Consider the following 21,088-nt stretch of genomic DNA (forward strand, 5'->3'; position numbering starts at 1 on the left):
AAGACCATGGCCATGGCCAATGGCCCTTGAACTGTTGCTCTAAACCAGGCCCCGTGCCCTGGGCCTCTGCCTCCTGAGACATCTAATTATATCCTCGCTGCCCTGTCTTCTGAGGTAGGGTCCTATCTTTATCTCCCTGAGAGATTTGAGGGAAACCAAGGCCCGAATGGTAGAATCACTCACCCAAGGTCAAGGCCAGGAAGTGGCATCTCTGGATGCCCCTGGTGCCCAGCCCCATTGCCTTCACCAGAGAAAAACTGGGCCCAGACTTACCAAAGTAGTCAGTGTTAGGGTTCTGGAGGCTTGGCCCTAGAATCTCTCCACCCTAGACTGGGTCAGTTTTTCTGAGTGTTACTGAGCTTGTGGTGGATTTCTCAAAACTTTTTGGAGGCTGGGCTCGGTGGCTCATGCCTGTAATCCCAGCACTTTGGGAGGCCAAGGTGGGTGGATCACTTGAGGTCAGGAGTTTGAGACCAGCCTGGCGAACATGGTGAAACCCCGTCTCTACTAAAAATACAAAAAAATATTGGCCAGGTGTGGTGGTGCATGCCTGTAATCATAGCTACTCAGGAGGCTGAAGTGGGAGGATTGCTTGAACCTGGGAGGCAGAGCTTGCATTGAGTCGAGATTGCGCACTCCAGCCTGGGTGACAGGGCAAGACTCCGTCTCAGAATAAAAAACCTTTTGGACCCCATCCCACCCATAAGAAATATATTCTGTTGGCCGGGTGCGGTGGCTCACGCCTGTAATCCCAGCACTTTGGGAGGCCGAGGTGGGCGGATCATGAGGTCAGGAGATCGAGACCATCCTGACGAACACGGTGAAACTCTGTCTCTATTAAAAATACAAAAAAATTAGCTGGGCGTGGTGGTGGGCACCTGTAGTCCTAGCTTCTTGGGAGGCTGAGGCAGGAGAATGGCGTGAACCCGGGAGGTGACAGAGCTTGCAGTGAGTGCAGATCGCGCCACTGCACTCCCACCTGGGCAACAGAGTGAGACTCCGTCTCAAAAAAAAAAAAAAAATATATATATATATATATATATATATATATATTCTGTCTTACAACTCAGTACATTCACACATGCATAGACATGATTAAAAATCAACTTTATTGAGGTGTAATTGACCTTCAATACATTTTACCTATTTTATGTGTTCAATAAGTGTTTGTTTTTTTTTTTTGAGACAGAGTTTCACTCTTGTTGCCTAGGTTGGAGTGCAATGGCGTGATCGCAGCTCACTGCAACCTCTGCCTCCTGGGTTCAAGCAATTCTTCTGCCTTAGCCCCCTGAGTAGCTGGGGTTACAGGCATGTGCCACCAAGCCTGGCTAATTTTTTGTATTTTTAGTAGAGATGGGGCTTCACCATGTTGGCCAGGCTGGTCTCGAACTCCTGACCTCAGGCGATCCACCCATCGCATGAGCCATCGCGCGAGCCATCGCGCCCGGCCTTTTTTTTTTTTTTTTTTTTAAAGACAGTGTCTCAATCTGTTGCCCAGGCTGGAGTACAGTGGTTCAATGGTTGGTTCAATGCAACCTCCACTTCCCAGGCTCCAGTGATCCTCCTACCTCAGCCTCCCAAGTAGCTGGGACTATATGTGCGTAGCACCATGCTTGGCTAATTTGTAAAATTGTAGAGGTGAGGTCTCACTATATTGCCCAGGCTGGTCTCGAACTCCTGGCTCAAGAAATCCTCCGGCCTTGGCCTCCCAAAGTTTTGAGATTATAGGCATGAGCCACTGTGCCCAGCCTTTCTTCTTTCACTCAGCATAATCTTTTTGACATTCATCCACGTAGCGTGTATTGAGTTTGTTGCTTTTTGTTGCCGAGTAATATTCCACTGTGCAACTATACTGTGGTGTGTTTATCAGTTCACCTGCTGATGGACATTTGAATCGTCTCCAATTTTTACTATTATGGACAACACAGGACCTGTGACCATTCACACATACCTATTTTTAACTGAAACAAGTCTCATAAAATGTAGATGGCCCCTGAAGCATGATGTGCACACTGTTATTTTCTATTCTTGCTCCATTTTGCTTCATTTGGTTAAGCGCGATAGCCACAGCCCCGCCGACAAACTGATTTCACTTCCCTTTGGTGGGTGGTGACCTCTACCCCTACCCAGGCTGGGGCTTCTCAAACCCTGGCCCAAGTTAGTAGCTCCTGGGGTCTGGTTAAGAGTACACATTCCCTGCTGACCCCAAATCAGGCTCATGACGGTGGTAGGGGACTGGGCCAGCAGGGAAGCTACATTTTTAACCAGAACCCTCCTCCTTCCTTCATTTTTTTTTTTTTTTTTTTTTTTTGAGACGGAGTCTCACGCTGTTGCCCAGGCTGGAGTGCAGTGGCGCGATCTCGGCTCACTGCAAGCTCCGCCTCCCAGGTTCCCGCCATTCTCCTGCCTCAGCCTCCTGAGTAGCTGGGACTACAGGCGCCCGCCACCGCGCCCGGCTAATTTTTTGTATTTTTAGTAGAGACTGGGTTTCACTGTGGTCTCGATCTCCTGACCTTGTGATCCGCCCGCCTCGGCCTCCCAAAGTGCTGGGATTACAGGCTTGAGCCACCGCGCCCGGCCTTTTTTTTTTTTTTTTTTTTTTAAGATAGAGTCTTGCTCTATAGCCCAGGCTGGAGTGCAGTGGCATGATCTCGGCTCACTGCAACCTCCACCTCCCGGGTTCAAGCGATTCTCCTGTCTCAGCCTCCGGAGTAGCTGGGATTACAGGCATGCACCACTACATCCGGCTAATTTTTGTACTTTTAGTAGAGATGGGGTTTCACTATGTTGGCCAGGCTGGTCTCGAACTCCTGACCCCAAGTGATCCACCCACCTTGTTGGATCCCAAAGTGCTGGGATTACAGGAATGAGCCACTGCGTTTGGCCTCCCTTCATTCTAATTCAAGAAAAGTTTGAGAATCAATGCGGTAACAATTAGGCCATCTGTCTCCGCTTTGCATCCTGGCTTTGCCATTTGCCTGCTTCCTAATTTGGGGCTAGTGATTTTTAGTTTTCTGTCTGAGCCTCAGGGTTCTCATCTGGAAAATGGGGACAATAATATATACCATAGCCAGACCCCATGGCTTACACCTGTAATCCCTTCTCTTTGGGAGGCTGAAGCAGGAGGACTGCTTGAGGCCAGGTGTTCAAGAACAGCCTGGGCAACATAGGCAGACCTTGTCTTTACAAAAAATGTTAAACTTTAGCTGGGCGTGGCAATGTGCACCTGTAGTCCCAGGTACTCAGGAGGCTGAGGTGGGCAGATCACTCGAAACCAGGAGTTGGAGGCTGCAGTGAGCTGTGATCTTGCCACTGCACTCCACCCTGGGCAACAGAGCAAGACCGCGTGTCTATGAAAATATGTATATTTTAAATTAGCTGGGCATGGTGGCATGAGCCTGCAGTCATAGCTTCTCAGGAAGCTGAATGGAGAGGATCACTCAGCCTAAGAGCCCGAGGCTGCAGTGAGCTATGATCGTACCACTGCACTCCATCCCGGGAGACAGAGTGAGACCCAGTCTCTTATAAAAATTTTTTTTCAAGGGACCCGTGCAAGTATCTCTCTGACCTCATCTCCTCCCTGTTTTCCTCTCCCCACTGCGGCCACCATCCTGCTCTGTCTCCTGTGCTGGTCCTCAACACCCCAGCACCCACCAGCCAGAGGCCTTGGCCCACACTCCCTCCTCTTCCCCCAGAGATGAGCAGGCCTGATTCCTTCTTGTTATTTGGACAAGGCTCAACTCAAATGTCACCTCCTTGGAGAGGCTGTCACTTCACTCCCTCACTGATCTCATCCCCATCCCAAAAGCCACTCTCTTACATCAGCCTGGGTTATTTTTTCCGTAACACCTATCACTGACATTAACACTACATATTAATTCACCTGTTTATTGCCTGTCTCCATCATGAGGATTTAAGTTCCCTGAGGGCAGTGATTTTTTTTTTTTTTCTTTTGAGACACGGTCTCAATCTGTCTCAGGGGCCCCAGGGAGGTGGGGCTTGATCATGACTCACTGCAGCCTAGATTTCCTGGACTTGGCAGTCCTCCCACCTCAGCCTCCCGAGTAGCAGGGACTACAGGAGTGTACCACCATGCCCGGCTAATTTTTAATTTTTAACTTTTGTAGAGATGGGGGTCTCATTATGTTGCCCAGGCTGGTCTTGAACTCCTGGGCTCAAGCAATCCTTCCGCCTCAGCCTCCCAAACTGTTGAGATTTACAGGTGCGAACCACCGCGTCCAACCAGGGCAGGGATCTTGATCTCGTTTACTTTATTCACTGCTCTGTATTCAGTGCCTAGAACAGCACCTGGCCCATGGCAGAGGCTAATCAGGGTCTGTTAAATGAGTGTAAGACCCACAGCATAAGGCCTGGGAGCCAGTAAAGTGCTTAATAAATACAGGCTATACCATTACTATGTTTTTTTGTTTTGTTTTGTTTTGTTGTTGTTGTTGTTTTTGAGATGGAGTTTTGCCCAGGCTGGAGTTTTGCTCTTGTTTCCCAGCTGGAGTGCAATGGCGTGATCTCGGCTCACTGCAATCTCCACCTCCCAGGCTCAAGCGATTCTCCTGCCTCAGCCTCCCGAGTAGCTGGGATTACAGGCATACGCCACCACGCCTGGCTAATTTTTTGTATTTTTAGTAGAGACAGGGTTTCTCCATGTTGGTCAGGCTGGTCTTGAACTTCTGACCTCAGGTGATCCACCCACCTCGGCCTCCCAAAGTGCTGGGATTACAGGCGTGAACCACTGTGCCCAGCTATTTTTGGTTTTGTTTGTTTGTTTTTGAGATGGAGTCTCGCTTTGTCGCCTAGGCTGGAATGCAATGGCTTGATCTCAGCTCCCTGCAACCTCTGCCTCCTGGGTTCAAGCGATTCTCCTGGCTCAGACTCCCGAGTAGCTGGAACTACAGGCATGCACCACCGCACCACGCTACTTTTTGTATTATTTTGTAGAGACGGGGTTTCACCGTGTTGGCCAGGCTGGTCTTGAACTCCTGACCTCAAGTGATCCACCTCCTCGGCCTCCCAAAGTGCTGGGATTGCAGGTGGGAACTACCACGCCTGGACTCAATACTGTCCTTTATGATACTTCCAGGATCCAGCCCAGGCTCTCACGTTGCATTCAGGTGCCATTAGAAAGCAGTCTATAAATAAGATAAAATAGCAGTCTATTATTAAAACAACACGCAAAAGAGAGAATTTAGAGAAAGATGAGCTTAAAAAGCAATTTAACTTGAGCAATTTTCCACCTTCCAGTGGATCACTTTGCAGACCCCACTTGGGAGGCCTCTGGAGCCAGTTGGAGACAGGTTCAAATCCCAGCTCCTCCTGTTACCAACTGTGTTGGCCTTGGTCCATCCATGTCCCACTTTGAGCCTCAGTTTCCCCATTTTAAAATGGGGATAGGCCAGACACAACAGCTCATGCCTGTAGTCCCAGCTACTCAGGAGGCTGAGGCAACAGGATTGCTTGAGCCCAGGAGGTCAAAGTTGCAGTGAGCTATAATTTACACCACTTCACTCCAGCCTGGGTGACACAGCAAGACCCTGTCTCTAAAAATAAAAATAAATGGGATGATTACTTGAGGTCAGGAGTTCGAGAGCAGCCTGGCCAACATGGTGAAACCCTGTCTCTACTAAAAATATAAAAATTAGCCAGGCGTGGTGGTGCATGCTTGTAATTTCAGCTATTTGGGAGGCTGAGGCAGGAGAATCGCTTGAACCCAGGAGGTGGAGGCTGCAGCGAGCTGAGATTGCAACACTGTGCTCCAGCCTGGGCAACAGAGACTGTTTCAAATAAATAAATAAATAAATAATAAAAAATAAAATAAAGGGATGACACTGGCTTGTATCTCAAGGAGTTGTCAGGAGCAAGTAGAGGGCTTGGGTGGGTGGATCTTGTTCATCACTGTCTTTTTCATAAGGACAAGGGTGGGAGGAGGGGCCTGTGGCCTGCAGTGTCTGTGGTATCCGGGCCAGGCACCCCTGGAGACCCTGCCCCTCGGTTCCGCAGGATGATGAGGTGGTCCTGCAGTGCAGCGCCACCGTGCTCAAGGAGCAGCTCAAGCTCTGCCTGGCCGCCGAGGGTTTCGGTAACCGCCTGTGCTTCCTGGAGCCCACCAGCAACGCCCAGGTCTGTGCAGGAGGGAGAGGGGCCTGGGGACACGGGGGTCTGAAGGGGCAGAGAATCTGGGGTCCAAAGAAGAGGGTTCTGGGAGTCTGAAAGGAGGTACTGACAGGAGAGAAAGTGAGGAGGGAGGCTAAGAGGGGCTACCTGAGGTGGGGAGGGGTGGGGGTTCTGGGGTGTTGGAGGGGATCCCTGTGTGCACAGAGGTGTGGTAGGCCAGGGCGGGGGCTGCTGATCCAGAACGTTCTTTGGCAGGTGGCTGAGTGGGTAGAAAGCCTCGAGTTTAAGGGGAGGTGGCCTGAGAGTCCAGAAGAAGGGCTGGTTGGGGAACAGGGGTCTCAGGAGGGAGGAGCAGGGAAATTGAGGGATGGGTGGGGAGGTGGGGAGCGGGGGCGGGGCGGGATGAGGCAAAGGACCTGGACAAGGAGGAGGGGTCTGCGATGTGTTATTTTTTATTTTTACATTTTTTTCAAGTAACAAGACTGAATCATTACAGGGTGTTTTAGGGGGAAGGGGGCCCTTGGTGGGGACAGGGGAGGATGGGACAGGGCCTGAGATGCGGAGGGTGTAGGGCATCTGACGGGGGTGGGGGCTTGAGGGTCTTAGATAGTGGGGTCTGAGGGAAGGTGATTCCTGAGTCCAAGCCCAGGAATTCTGAGGGTGGGGACAGCTGGAGTCTGAGAGGGCAGGGGATCAAGGGGCCGAGGACCTTGGATCCAAGGCAAAGGGGCCTGGAGGGTCAGGGGACACCCGCAGGGGGCTGACTGGGGAGACTGGGGGCTGACAGGTAGAAGGAGCCTGGGGTCTGAAAGGAGGAGACCTGGGGGAGGGGCTGGCAGACCGCGGGATGTGGAATCTGATGCAGGGGAAGTTTCAGAGTCTGAGCGAGTGGGGTCGGAGGAGCAGAGTCTTGAGTTTAGGAGTCGGAGGGTGGGGGACTGAACTGAGGAGGGAGTATAAGATTGAGCGCCCTTCTGTGTCTGTGAAGCAGAGTTCAGAGGTGTTTGAGGGAAAAGGCAGGAGCGAGGACTGTCTGATGGTGGAGGCGGGAGGTGGGGCTTCCTTGGGGTTGGAGGGATGTGGGGTCATCTGCAGAGGAGGACACAGAACAGGAGATTCCTGTCCTTGGAGCAGGGTCAGTGTGTCTCAGGGCGGAGGTATGGGGCTGAGGCTTCCTATGAGATCAGGTGGGACACGGGTTAGTGGGGAGGGTTAGGGTTAGGAAAGCTTCTAAGAAGTCTGGGCGGGGCTGAGGTGTTTGAGGGAGGAGGCACAGAAGAGTGTTTTCATGATGTTGGTCTAGATTCAGGGGTGGCAGAGGGCAGGGCCTTCCTGTGGGGTGGGAGTGGGGTCTGGTGTCTCAGGAATGTGGGTATTCAGACTAGGGGAGGGAGTGTGGCAGAGAATGGTGCTTGGGGGGTCTTCCGGCCCCTCACTCACATCCCCCCTCCCACTCCAGAATGTGCCCCCTGATCTGGCCATCTGTTGCTTCGTCCTGGAGCAGTCCCTGTCCGTGCGAGCCCTGCAGGAGATGCTGGCCAACACGGTGGAGGCCGGCGTGGAGGTGAGGACCCCACCTGGGGGTGGGCGGGGTGTCAGGGATGGGTGAGAGGACCTGGGGGTCGTTTAGGGCACGGTGGCAAGGATGAGTGAGAGGATCCGGGGGTCGCTTACCATGTGTTCTTCTTCCTGTCTCTGCCCTGCCCCCCACAGGCCCTCAATTTGGATAAGTGGGTAGGTCTGGCCTTGGATGTCACCTGTCCTTCCACCCCTCCTGACCCCAGGCAGGCCCGTCTCTTGGGCCCACGCCCTGCACACAGGGACTGGAAGGTCCTCCCCCACCCCAGTTGTCGGGGGCTGTGGAGCCCAGAACAGGCCAGACAGGAAGGAAGGAAGGAAGGAAGGGGATGGGGGCTTCTGAGCCCCTGTCCCCGACGCCTGCTCCTTTCTCCTCGTTCCAGTCCTTTCCCCCAACCCTGATCCCAGCTTGTCTCCGCATGGGACCTCTCCCCCACCTCCCCTATCCCCAGCGTGAGTCCCTCTGGTCCAGGAGTGGGTCCACCATGTGATCACCTGGCCCCATCACATGGTGCCCCCATGGCGCGCTCGGAGCGTGGGCATGTGACAGCCATGATGGGAGGCATGGTGACATCGAGCAGTCAGATGTCCGCCCCAAGGCCCGGGTTGGGGACCTTGTGCTGGGGAGGGGCGGCTGTCTTAGCACTGTGGGTGATGTTCACCTATGGAACAACTGCTAGGCCTGTCCCGGAGCACACGGGCTGCAGCTCAGTGTGTTGCGGGAGGTCAGAGCAGAAGGGTCCACAGGACATGAGACCTTGGGGCTGTCCTCAGGGTCTCCAGGAAACTAGAAGACTCCTGAGTGAGTCTTCCTGAGTGATTTCCAGCCAAGGTGAAGGCAGCAGAAACTAGAAGACTCCTGAGTCAGTCTTCCTGAGTGATTTCCAGCCAAGGTGAAGGCAGCAGAGAGGACAGAGTGGGCCTTGGGGAATATAAAATGCTTCATCCATAGGCATCTCAGAGACATTGTCCCCGCTTCCATAAATGCGGAAACTGAAGCAGGGAGTCCTGTGAGAGTCTGAGTTGAGGCTGTTTTACCTCCAGGCCTGAGCATGGCGTTTCACGGGGAGCATCTTGTCACCTGTGACTAGGTCAAACTTCTTGGGGATCTGGAGAGTCTGGGGGTCTGTGCTTATTCTGTTCCCTCCTTCCCCCTGCAGTCATCCCAGGGCGGGGGACACAGGACGCTCCTGTATGGCCATGCCATCTTACTCCGGCACGCACACAGCCGCATGGTGAGTGCAACCTCGGTGGGCTTGGGCAGGGGCCAGGACTTGCAGGGCCTGCTAGAAAGAGACTGACCTCCATCTACAACCCTAGTATCTGAGCTGCCTCACCACCTCCCGCTCCATGACTGACAAGCTGGCCTTCGATGTGGGACTGCAGGAGGATGCAATAGGTACAGCGGCTGGAGGGGGTGGGGGTGTGAAGGGGACCCCGCAGCAGGGATTCAGGGGGTAGAAGGTCTGCAGAACGCCGAGGCAAGCATGAGACTACCCTGGGGACATGAATGGGGGCTTCGTAGCAGAGAGTCTGCGACACAGTCCAGACAGGGAGACTTACATACACATTGGGGAGCGCTAGGCAGAGAGTCTGAAGTCAGGAACGGGGAATGTTGGGCAGAAAGTTGGTGGCAGTGATAGAGTTGTGGGCTAAGGGCCCGGGAGGCTCAGTGGCTGGGAGAGCCCTGGGGAAGAGCATTCTGAGAAGCCATCATTCTGACAACCACCCCCATTCCCTCCCCACCCATAGGAGAGGCTTGCTGGTGGACCACGCACCCAGCCTCCAAGCAGAGGTCTGAAGGAGAAAAGGTCCGTGTTGGGGATGACATCATCCTTGTCAGTGTCTCTTCTGAACGCTACCTGGTGAGCCATTGCGGTTCCTCCTGCTCCCAGGTCTGGGGGCACATGGGATGGTCCCTCATCTTCTCACCATGGGTTTGCCTGGCTGATCTCCCACCCCCAAGGTCCTGACTCACAATTTTCCGTTTCCTGATCCCTGGCATCCAGTTTTCTGATTTCTGACCTCTCACTGCCCAACTTGATCATTTCCTGATCTGTGATCTCTGATGACTTTGTCTCCCATCTCGTTTCCGGGTATCCACCCTTGATTTCTGGCCTCTGACATTGGGACTCTCGCCTACCCCTGCAATCGTCTCTGACTGCCGCATCCTGGTGGCCCCCAGCACCTGTCGACTGCCAGCGGGGAGCTCCAGGTTGACGCTTCCTTCATGCAGACGCTGTGGAACATGAACCCCATCTGCTCCCGCTGCGAAGAGGGTGAGGTCTCCAGACCTCCGGACCCTAAACGGAGACGCCCCCAAAACAGACCCTTAGTGTTGCCCTTCAGGCATACCCAAATGGAACCTTGGAACCTAACCCCAAACCCAGATCTCCAAATTATGGCTCTCACACTTAGATCTCCAGCTGACCCCAAATCCAGACCCCCAGAGCTCAGACCCCCCCAAACCCCAAACTAAATATCAGGCTCCCAAACTTAGACCCCGAAGTATTAGCCCCCAAGACTCCTAAACTCAGGTTCAAATCTTAAAACATCAAGTTTAAAGCTTGTGGCCGGGGCCAGGGCGGTGGCTCATGCCTGTAATCCCAGCACTTTGGGAGGCCGAGGCGGGTGGATCACGAGGTCAGGAGATCAAGACCATCCTGGCTAACACAGTGAAACCCTGTCTACTAAAAACACAAAAAATTAGCCGGGCGAGGTGGCGGGCGCCTGTAGTCCCAGCTACTTGGGAGGCCGAGGCAGGAGAATGGCGTGAACTGGGAGGCGGAGCTTGCAGTGAGCCAAGATCACGCCACAGCACTCCAACCTGGGCGACAGGGCAAGACTCCATCTCAAAAAAAAAAAAAAAAAAAAAAAAACTTGTGACCAGGCATGGTGGCTCACACATGTAATCTCAGCACTTTGGGAGGCCAAGGCAGGTGGATCACCTGAGTTCAGGAGTTTGAGACCAGCCTGGCCAACATGGCAAAACCCCATCTTTATTAAAAACACAAAAGTTAGCTGGGTGTGGTGGCGTGTGCCTGTAATCCCGCCTACTCAGGAGGGTGAGGCAGGAGAATTGCTGGAACCTGGGTGGTGGAGGCTGCAGTGAGCAGAGATCGTGACACTGTACTGCAGCCTGGGTGACAGAGCCAGACTCGGTCTCAGAAAAAAAAAAAAAAAATTAAAACTCCTTAGACAATAAGCATAGACTGTAATCTCAGCCCCTCAAACCCAGACCCCCAAATTCAACCTCAGATCCCCAAACCAAGACTCCAATCTTCAGCTCTCCAACCTCAGTCTTCCAAACTTCAATTTCAAATCTCAAAAACCAAAGTCCACCAAAGCAAACTCCCAATTCAGATTCCAATGCTAAGACTCCAGGCATGGCCCAATATTTTGACCCCAAGTCTCATACCCTAAACTTCAGAGTCCTAAACCAGACCCACACTGGGACTCAAACCACAGATGGTTTTGACCCTCAAACTCAGACCATGAAACTCAGACCCATCAATTTCTAACTACAAAGCTCAGATCGCTTCTACCTCATACCCCCAAAACTCAGACTTCCAAACCCTAGATTATGACCTCAGATCCCCAACCTCACCTTCCAGCTTCTGGCCTCCAAAATCAATACTCAAGGCCGGGCGTGGTGCCCTGTAATCCCAGCACTTTGGGAGGCCAAGGGGGGTGGATCACTTGAGATCAGGAGTTCGAGACCACCCTGGGCCAACATGGTAAAACCCCATCTCTACTAAAAATACAAAACTTGGCTGGGCATGGTGGCGGGCGGCTGTAGCTCCAGCTACTTGGGAGGCTGAGGCAAGAGAATTGCTTGAACCTGGGAGGCAGAGGTTGCAGTGAGCCAAGATTGCGCCACTGCACTGCAGCCTGGGCAACAGAGCAAAACTGTGTCTTAAAAACAAAACTAAACAAAATGAAACAAAAAACCCTCAAAATTCAGGCCCTACTCCAGAACCCAGCCTCAGACCCAACCATCACCCTTCTAAACCCAGACGCCAAACCTCAACCCTAGAACGTAGACTCTAATACCAGTGAACATTAGACCTCCACCTTTGACCACACACGCACTCTGACCCCAACCTCAAAAGTCTAAACTCAGAACCTTAAATCACAGACTTACAACTCCCCCAACCTCAGCTCTGCAGACCCAGACCCCCCAAATTAGGTGCCCAGCTTCAGACCCCAAGTTTCATATCCCCACTTCAGGCCTCAACCTTGGCCCGAAAATACTCTGAATCTCAGACCTCCAACTGCAAAACCCCAAACCCAGCCCTCAGTTTCCCCCAGGGGGGGAGCCGGGCCCCTGACTTCATCTTGGCTCCTGGGTCTTCCTGGGGCTCCAGCCTCCCATTGACCACCTTCCCTTGCTCCTCTCCAGGCTTCGTGACAGGAGGTCACGTCCTCCGCCTCTTTCATGGACATATGGATGAGTGTCTGACCATTTCCCCTGCTGACAGTGACGACCAGCGCAGGTCTGGCCTGCAGACAAGAGAGCCTGGGGTCTAGGGGCGGAGGTGGAGGGCTGGGACCCTATGAGCAGGATTAGAAACCAGATTCTGGGGAGCTGAACCCTTGACTTCACTCTCTCCTCTGTCCCCAGACTTGTCTACTATGAGGGGGGAGCTGTGTGTACCCACGCCCGCTCCCTCTGGAGGCTGGAGCCCCTGAGAATCAGGTAGGGTGGGGAAGGTGGGGAGAGGCCAGGGATGGGGAAGGTGGGGTCTCCTGGCAGCCGGGGCGGGGAGAGAAAAGGTCTTGAGGGAAGATCTGATAAAGAGACTGAAAGGTCTCGAGGGAAAATCAGAGCAGCCTGAGACAGAGAGGAGAATCTTGGCCAGGCGTGGTGACTTCATGCCTGTAATCTCGGCACTTTGGGAGGCTGAGGCGAGGGGATCACTGGAGGCCAGAAGTTCAAAACAAGCCTGGGCAGCATCATGAGACCCCCATCTCTGCAAAAAGAAAGAAAGAAAGAGAGAGAGAGAGAGAGAGAGAGGAAGAAAGGAAGAAAGGAAAGAAAAAGAATTAGCCGGGTGTGGTGGTGTGCACCTTTAGCCTCAGCTACTTTGTGGGGCTGAGGTGGGAGGATGACTTGAGCCCAGGGGGTCAAGGCTGCAGTGAGCTGAGACCTTGCCACTGTACTCCAGCCTGGGTGACAGAGCAAGTTCCTGTCTCAAACAAACAAACAAAACAAAACCAAAAATAAGCCAAGTGCGGTGGCTCACGCCTGTAATTCCAGCACTTTGGGAGGCCGAGGCAGGTGAATCACTTGAGGTCGGGAGTTCCAGACCAGGCTGACTAACATGGTGAAACCCTGTCTCTACTAAAAATACAAAAATTAGCTTGGTGTGGTGGTGGGCACCTGTAATCCTTGCTACTGGGGAGGCTTAGGCAGGAGAATCCCTTGAACCCAGGAGGTGGCGGTTACAGTGAGCTGTGATTGCACCATTGCACTCCAGCCTGGGCGACAGAGCGAGACTCCATCTTAAAAAAAATACAAAAACAAAGGCCAAGCACGATGGCTCTCACCTGTAATCCCAGCACTTTGGGAAGCTGAGACGGGTGGATCATTTGAGGTCAGGAGTTCAAGACCAGCCTCACCAACATGGTGAAACCGTGTCTCCACTAAAAATACAAAAATTAGCCGGGCGGTAGTGGTGCGCACCTGTGATCTCAGCTTCTCGGGAGGCTGAGGCAGGAGAATCACTTGAGCCTGGGAGGCAGAGGTTGCAACGAGGTGAGATCGTGCCACTGCACTCCAGCCTGGGCAACAGAGTGAGACCCTGCCTCAAAAAAAAAAAAAAAAAAACAAGCAAGCAAAACAAAAACAAAAAAGGAAGTCTCTCTGGAGTCCTTTGGGAAAAGGAGGTTTGGCGGGTTTTCGAGGGAGAGATTGGGGGTCCGGAGTAAAACAATGGGGGAATTTAGGGGTCTGGAAAAATGAGGGCACTAAAGATATTTGGGAAGCCCTGAGGAAGCTGTGAAGGCCTGAGAGAGGATTGGGGTTCCTAAGGGAGGACTAGTGGTCCTAATTAAGATTTAGGGGCCCTATAAAAGGTTTGAGGAACACTGGAAGAGGGTTCGGGGCTTGAGAAGGTTTGGACCAAGACTGTAATGTCCAGTCCAGGTGCGGTGGCTCACGCCTGTAATCCCAGCACTTTGGGAGCCCGAGGCGGAGGATTGCTTTAGCCCTGAAGTTTGAGATCAGCTTGGGCAACATAGCAAGACCTGGTACCTGTAAAAAAAAAAAAAAAAAAGAAAAAGAAGAAAAGGCCGTAATGTCCATGGGAGACCTGGGGGGTCCTCTGACTCCCCTGGCCCTCACCCTCCACAGCTGGAGTGGGAGCCACCTACGCTGGGGCCAGCCACTCCGAGTCCGGCATGTCACCACCGGGCGGTACCTGGCACTCACCGAGGACCAGGGCCTGGTGGTGGTTGACGCCAGCAAGGCCCATACCAAGGCTACGTCCTTCTGCTTCCGCATCTCCAAGGTCAGTGGGGTTTGTGGCGCCCTCCCTCACCTGCAGCCCCTAATCCCAGCCCAGCCTGCACTCTGCAGTCCCTCAGGGGGGCCTCCCCTGCTAAACACACAGGCAGAGGAGACTGACCTGTGTCCCCTGCCCCTGCAGGAGAAGCTGGATGTGGCCCCCAAACGGGATGTGGAAGGCATGGGCCCCCCTGAGATCAAGTACGGGGAGTCACTGTGCTTTGTGCAGCATGTGGCCTCAGGACTGTGGCTCACCTATGCCGCTCCAGACCCCAAGGCCCTGAGGCTCGGTGTGCTCAAGAAGAAGGTGGGTGTAATGCCAGCTACTCAGGAGGCTGAGGTGGGAGAATCACTTGAGCCCAGCAGGTCAAGGCTGCAGTGAGCCGTGATCACACCACTGCACTCCAGCCTGGGTGACAGGCTGAGGGGTGGTGCTTGAGCCTTTGGGAGTTTGAGGATGAGACCGAGAGAAAGACAAAGACTGGGAGAGAAACTGAGACTGAGAGAAATAGCAAAAAAAAAGACAAAGGGATATATCTAGAGAGAGAGAGAGAGAACAGAAATCTATAGACAGAGATAGGGAAAGGCAGAGATAAAGAGGCATGGAAACAGAGAAATAGAGAAAGATAGAGACAGAGAAACAGAGACACGGCTGGGCGCTGGGCGCGGTGGCTCACGCCTGTAATCCCAGCACGTTGGGAGGCCCAGGCAAGTGAATCACCTAAGGTCAGGAGTTGTCTGAGACCAGCCTGGCCAACATGGTGAAATTCTGTTTCTACTAAAAATACAAAAATTATCCAGGTGTGGTGTCAGGTGAGTGTAATCCCAGCTACTCAGGAGGCTGAGGCAGGAGAATCACTTGAACCCAGGAGGTGGAGGTTGGGAGTGAGCCAAGATTGTGCCATTGCACTCCAGCTTGGCTGACAAGAGTGAAACTCTATCTCAAAAAAACAAAAACAAAAACAAAAAACAGAGATAGAGTGAGAAAAGATGGATAATCACCGACTGTGAATAACGGTCAGCAAACAATTACTGAGTACCCAAGTTTTTCTGGTTGTGTGTATAGAAAATAGACGAAGTGTAAAGACCTGTTCCCTGCCCTCCCCATGCTCAGAAATTGTGAACAAACTGTCTTTAGTGTAGTACATAGTTTTACAATTAAGGAGTGGGAAAACTATTTTTGGCAGAGGGAACAGCATGTGCAAAGGTCCTGAGGTTAGCGTGAGCTTGGCTTATTGCAGTAGCAGAAAGAAGCCACAGTGTGGCTGGAGCAGGGTGAGCAACAGGTGAGTAGTGGTTGGTGAGAAAAGAGAGGGGATGGGAAAAACTTGTGTGAGGCCTTGTGGGCCTTGGGAGAGGTCTAGTCTTTGTTTGTTTGTTTTTTGTGCAGATGAGGTCTCACTATGTTACCCAGGCTGGTCTCAAACTCCTGGGGCTCAAGTGATCCTCCTGCCTCAGCCTCCCAAAGTGCTGAGATTAAAGCATGAGGCACTGCTCCTGGCCAGGTTCTAGTTTTTATCCTGAGTGAGATGGGCTCATGGGAGATTTTGAGCAGGGCAGGGAGGTGACCTGATGCAGGATCACAGAGTTCTTAGGCTGTCTCTGGGAACAGACTATGGTCGGGGGACAAAGCCAGAGCAGGGAGACCACAGAAGAGACTGCTGTGATGTTCCAAATGGGAGATGACAGTGAACAGGACCAGGATGGGGACTGTGGAGTTGGGAAAAGTCGTAGATTTTCTGGTGGGGTTCTGAGGGTAGAGCCAACAGGATTTGCTGGCAGATTGGCTGTGGGGTGAGAGAAGGGGAGGGGTTGAGGTTGATGCCATGATTTTTGCCCCAAGCAACTGGAAGGATGGAAGTGCTGAAACAGCCTCATTGTCTGGAGTATCACCCGAGGTTTGTGGTCTCATGGCCACAGAGAACAAGGATGCGGACACACAAAGAGTGAGGTTAAGAGGGGGAAGTTTAATAGGCGAAAGAAGGAGCTCTGTATTGCGGAGAAGTGTCCCAGAAAAATGAGTTGAAATGCAGGGGGTTCCACGGCGAAATGCAGGGGGCTTTACAGATGAGCTGGTGGGGAGGTGGTGTCTGATTTACCTAGGGTGCAAAAGACTGGTTGGACCAGTTGTGCCATTTGCATAGGGCACAAATTTCTGGCTGCCTCCATCCTACGTTTTTATTGTACAAGCAGGTCCTCTGTCCAAGGTGTGCCATGCTGCCCATTCCTTTACTGTACATGTGGTAAAATACATATATACATACATACATACATACATACATAAAGGGAAGAAGGGGCCTCCATGTTGGACATGCCTAGCCCCAGGTGTTCCTTGGCACATTCCCCCATGCAAGCTTCTAGCTTGCTTATCTATGTTTGTAGCTCGATTTTTCAGGCTGCTCTTTGTTAGAAAAGAAATGGTTTTGGGGGCTGCTTTTCATTAGAAAGGAAATTCTGCTGAGGACTCTGTTGCCCTTACTCTCTACCTAAATAATTTCTTTCTACCTCTTGTATCAGTGCCATCAACCAAGTTAGGGGACAGTCAGTGTTGGCTCAAAAGGACAGGGATCTTAGGCTTTACTGCCAGTGCCTAGAACAGAGCCACTTACTACAGCCTTGCTGAATGGACAAGTAGGAAGCCTTGGGGAGGCACCCGTTTGCAAAAACAGGCCTGTAGTTGAGTACATGAGCTGAGGGCATAGAGACGGGGCCTGGGCCATGTCCAAAGTGGGGACACTTGAGCATCATCAACAGGTGGATGGTATTTACAGCCACAGACTGGATGAGTTCTGGGGAGGTCAGCTCGGGGCGAAGCTGGCAGCCGTGATGGTCTCACCTCGTGGAAAGGTGGTCTGGCATTCTGTCTGCGACATGTTCAGTTTGGGGGCTGTTAGAGCTTTCTGGTCAGGGGGAATGTTAAGTCAGCAGTAGGTACAGGTGGAAGGGGTCTGGCCTGGAGACAGAGACAGGAAGGAGATAGGGATAGAGAGATGGAGAGGGAGAGGCAGGGACAGAGGTGAGAGAGATAGACGGAGAGACAAAGACAGACAAGACCAAAGACAGAGACAGAGAGACAGAGAGGAGAGAGAGAATCAAAGACACGGAGGAGACAGATGACAGGGGACAGAAAAATGAGAAGGAATTTGCAGTGAGATTCTGCAGAGCAGGGAGGAGGGGGCAAGTGCAGAACTCAAGTCTGGACAGAGGTCTTGGGGGCATGGCCCTAGGTCCACTCCAGATGTCTGTCCGCCCACTCCTAGGCCATGCTGCACCAGGAAGGCCACATGGACGACGCACTGTCACTGACCCGCTGCCAGCAGGAGGAGTCCCAGGCTGCCCGCATGATCCACAGCACCAATGGCCTGTACAACCAGTTCATCAAGTGAGCGACCTGCCTTCCCTGCCCGGGTGACTCTGGGCATCCATGCACCTGGCCTTTTTCATCTCTACCTCTGATGCCCACACCCTTGTCTAACATATACATGGGCCAAGGGCAGTGGCTCACACCTGTAATCCCAAGACTTTGGGAGGCCAAGGCAGGAGGATCGCTTGAGCCCAGGAGCTTGAGACCAGCCTGGGCAACGTAGGGAGACCCTGCCTCTACCAAAAAAAAAAAAAAAAAAAAAAAAAAAAAATTATGCTGGGCGCAGTGGCTCACGCCTGTAATCCTAGCACTTTGAGAGGCTGGGGCAGGCAGATCGCTTGAGCCCAGGAGTTCAAGACCAGCCTGAGCAACATAGTGAAACCCTGTCTCTATAAAGAAATTACAAAAAATTTGCCAGGTGCGGTGGCACGTGCCTGTAGTCCCAGCTACATGGGAGGCTGAGGAGGGAGGATTGCTTGAACCAGGGGGGCAGAGGCTGCAGTGAGCCACTATACTCCAGCTTCAACGACAGAGTGAGACCCTTCTCAAAAATTAATAACGATAACATACACATGACCCCTTACCTCTAAACTCCTGACCTCTGTACACTTGACCCGTAATCTGACCTTGACAACCATGATCACATTCCTGATCATCACCCAACTTTCACACCCCTGACACCCAAAGCCTGGACCCTGGACCTCTCCATCCCTGAGTTCCGGGACCTCCCTCTACCTACACAGGATCGAGTCCCAGTCCCAGCTCTGCCCTTGGCCATTGTGTGACCTCGGACCAATGCTTTTCCCTCTCCGTCTCAGTCTCCCCCTCTGTAAAACGGGTGGGTCTGGGGGAGTCTTGCGGGAGTGAGGTTGCGGCAGTTAGCGCTCCCGGCCCTGGCTGACAGCTGCGAGGTCCCTATAGGAGCCTGGACAGCTTCAGCGGGAAGCCACGGGGCTCGGGGCCGCCGGCTGGCACGGCGCTGCCCATCGAGGGCGTTATCCTGAGCCTGCAGGACCTCATCATCTACTTCGAGCCGCCCTCCGAGGACTTGCAGCATGAGGAGAAGCAGAGCAAGCTGCGAAGCCTGCGCAACCGCCAGAGTCTCTTCCAGGAGGAGGTGAGGATGCGACGAGGGCGGAACGCGGCCTATGGGCCCAGTGGGCGGGACCACTGAGGGGCGGGACCACTGAGGGGCGGGACCACTGGGGGTGGGGCCACTGAGGGGCGGGGCCACGGCACTTGGCGGGGCAGGGCCTGAGGGACCTGGGGAAGTAGGGTCTGAGAAGGGGGCGGGGCAGGAGGAGGAGCCAGACAGGAACCCCAGCCAGTGAGAACACGAGGTGGCAGTGCCTTGGGGAGGGGCGGGCCTGCTGCGCTAGTGGGCACGACCTGTGGGAAGGGACAGGGCGTATTGCCGAAAAGGGGGCGGGGCCTGGAGAGAAGGATGGAACAAAAGAGGTGAGGGGCGGGGCCTGAGTGAAGCTCAGGGATAGGGTGAGGCCCGGGGAGGTGAGGCCAGGGGTGGGGCCATTGGTCGGAGGTAGGGGTGCCGACTCAGCGGGCGGGGTCTGCTGGCGCGGGGTCTGCGGGGTGGGCGGACAGAACTAGGGTGGGGTATGGGAGGTGAGGGGCCAGAAATAGATCTTTGGGCATTAGGGAGAGGAGGCCAGCTGTGAACAAAACAGAAAAAAAATCTCTGTCCTTATGGAGTTGACACAGCAGGGAGAGACAGGAGATCAATAAAATAAATAAGTAAATTATATGGCATATTAGATGGTAATAACTGCTAGAGAGAAAAATTCAGCAGGTAAGGGGTAGGGAGTGTTGGGGTTTGCAGTTTAAGACAGAGCCGTCAGGCAGGGTGACCGGGAGGAAGAGAGGAAGCCATGTGCAAAGGCCACGAGGTGGGAGCGTGTTTGGCATGTTCCACAGTCAGGTGGTGATAGGAGCAGGGAGGCTTGGGTGGGGGAGTGGGAGGAGATGAGGGCAGAGAGGTGACGAGGGCCAGGCCTTGGTGAGGACTTTGGCTTTGGGAGCTACAGGAGGTTTTGGTCCTCTACAGTCACAGCTAGTTAGTGGCAGAGCCGGTCAGTGTGATGCCACTTTGGTTGTGTTCTCCACTTTGAGGCACTGCTCCTCTCACTACCGATCTGGGCCCCAGGATGCAGACACAACAATTGTTTTGTTTTGTTTTGTTTTTTGAGACAGAGTCTCTCTCTGTCACCCAGGCTGGAGTGCAGTGGTGTGATCTTGGCTCACTGCAACCTCCACCTCCCGGGTTCAAATAATTCTCCTGCCTCAGCCTCCCGAGTAGCTGAAACTACAGGTGTGAGCCACCACGCCTGGCTAATTTTTGTATTTTTAGTAGAGATGGGGTTTCACCATGTTGGCCAGGCTCGTCTCCAACTCCTGACCTCAGGTGATGCGCTGGCCTCAGCCTCTCAAAGAGCTAGGATTACAGGCATGAGCCACTGCACCCAGACAGTTTTGTCCTTTTCGTTGATTTCAGTGTTTATAATGTCTCCCAAGTGTAGTGCTGAAGTGCTGTCTAGCTTTCCTAAGCGCAAGAAAGCTGTGATGTGCCTTACTGAGAAAATATATGTTAGATAAGCTTACTTAAGGCACGAGTGATAGTACTATTGGCTGTGAATTTAATGTTAATGACTCAACCATGTAGACTAAATAACTGTCTTTAAACAGAAACATTCAAAACAAGGTTACGTAATAAGTGGTTGATGAAAATGCTGTCATAGACTCACAGGGACTCCCTGTATTTCCCCTAGAAGCAGTGGTTCGGTATTTGATAATTCAGTGTTCGTAATGACTTTATAGAACGTAACTATGAATAACGAGAATTGATTGTATATGTTTTATGTACTTTTCTGTATGTATATTATGATTCACAATAAAATAAGAAAAAAGATTAAAATATAAAAAAAAAAAGAAAGAAAAGATAAAGTGAGAAAAATCTTTCTGATGGTTGGTGTGGAGAGTGAACTGGGTCAATTAGGACCAGGAGTGGGGTTCCTGGAAGTGAGTAGGATGGAGAGAAAAGTGCAGGAAGGGGAAGCATAAACTCAGTCCTGGTGTTAATAGGGACTGAATTATCATGGACTGAATCTCATGTTGGGGATAGAGTCAGAGAGGACGAGAACAGGTATGGGGAGCCAAAGAAGAGAGGAGAGCGAGGGGACTGATTGGGAATATGAAACCGAAGGGGCTGGTTTAGATCTGGGAACACACCGTCACTAGTTGTTGATGGAACAGAATTAGTGAATCCAAGACAGACAAGGAAGAGAGGGACTGGGTCTCCTATTGTGACTCTTCTTATTTTCCTCATCCTAGGGGATGCTCTCCCTGGTCCTGAATTGCATTGACCGCCTAAATGTCTACACCACCGCTGCCCACTTTGCCGAGTTTGCAGGGGAGGAGGCAGCCGAGTCCTGGAAAGAGATTGTGAATCTTCTTTATGAACTCCTGGGTAGGGGGTCCCAGTCCTGACTCCCCCGAGA

The 21,088-nt window shown here is 52.6% G+C and overlaps 1 protein-coding gene across 10 annotated transcripts in view; it reads left to right on the forward strand.

Moving 5' to 3' along the window:
* The window catches only part of RYR1 (ryanodine receptor 1), a 158,231-nt gene that overhangs the window by 1,344 nt on the left and 135,799 nt on the right, over window positions 1-21,088 (forward strand). For 7 of the 10 annotated variants that reach the window (XM_065536557.2, XM_065536561.2, XM_065536559.2 and 4 more), the window contains exons 2-15: window positions 6,013-6,132; window positions 7,586-7,690; window positions 7,840-7,860; window positions 8,865-8,939; window positions 9,025-9,103; window positions 9,457-9,569; window positions 9,890-9,983; window positions 12,107-12,200; window positions 12,329-12,403; window positions 14,060-14,216; window positions 14,355-14,519; window positions 17,473-17,594; window positions 18,498-18,693; window positions 20,922-21,057. In XM_065536557.2, coding sequence (XP_065392629.1) covers window positions 6,013-6,132; window positions 7,586-7,690; window positions 7,840-7,860; window positions 8,865-8,939; window positions 9,025-9,103; window positions 9,457-9,569; window positions 9,890-9,983; window positions 12,107-12,200; window positions 12,329-12,403; window positions 14,060-14,216; window positions 14,355-14,519; window positions 17,473-17,594; window positions 18,498-18,693; window positions 20,922-21,057 — 1,552 coding nt within the window. The remainder of the gene's footprint in view (window positions 1-6,012; window positions 6,133-7,585; window positions 7,691-7,839; window positions 7,861-8,864; window positions 8,940-9,024; window positions 9,104-9,456; window positions 9,570-9,889; window positions 9,984-12,106; window positions 12,201-12,328; window positions 12,404-14,059; window positions 14,217-14,354; window positions 14,520-17,472; window positions 17,595-18,497; window positions 18,694-20,921; window positions 21,058-21,088) is intronic. The other 3 variants (XM_065536560.2, XM_065536563.2, XM_065536565.2) reach the window with 1 other exon arrangement.

Source organism: Macaca fascicularis, chromosome 19 (genome assembly GCF_037993035.2).
Source record: "Macaca fascicularis isolate 582-1 chromosome 19, T2T-MFA8v1.1".
NCBI classification, from domain to species: Eukaryota; Metazoa; Chordata; class Mammalia; order Primates; family Cercopithecidae; genus Macaca; species Macaca fascicularis.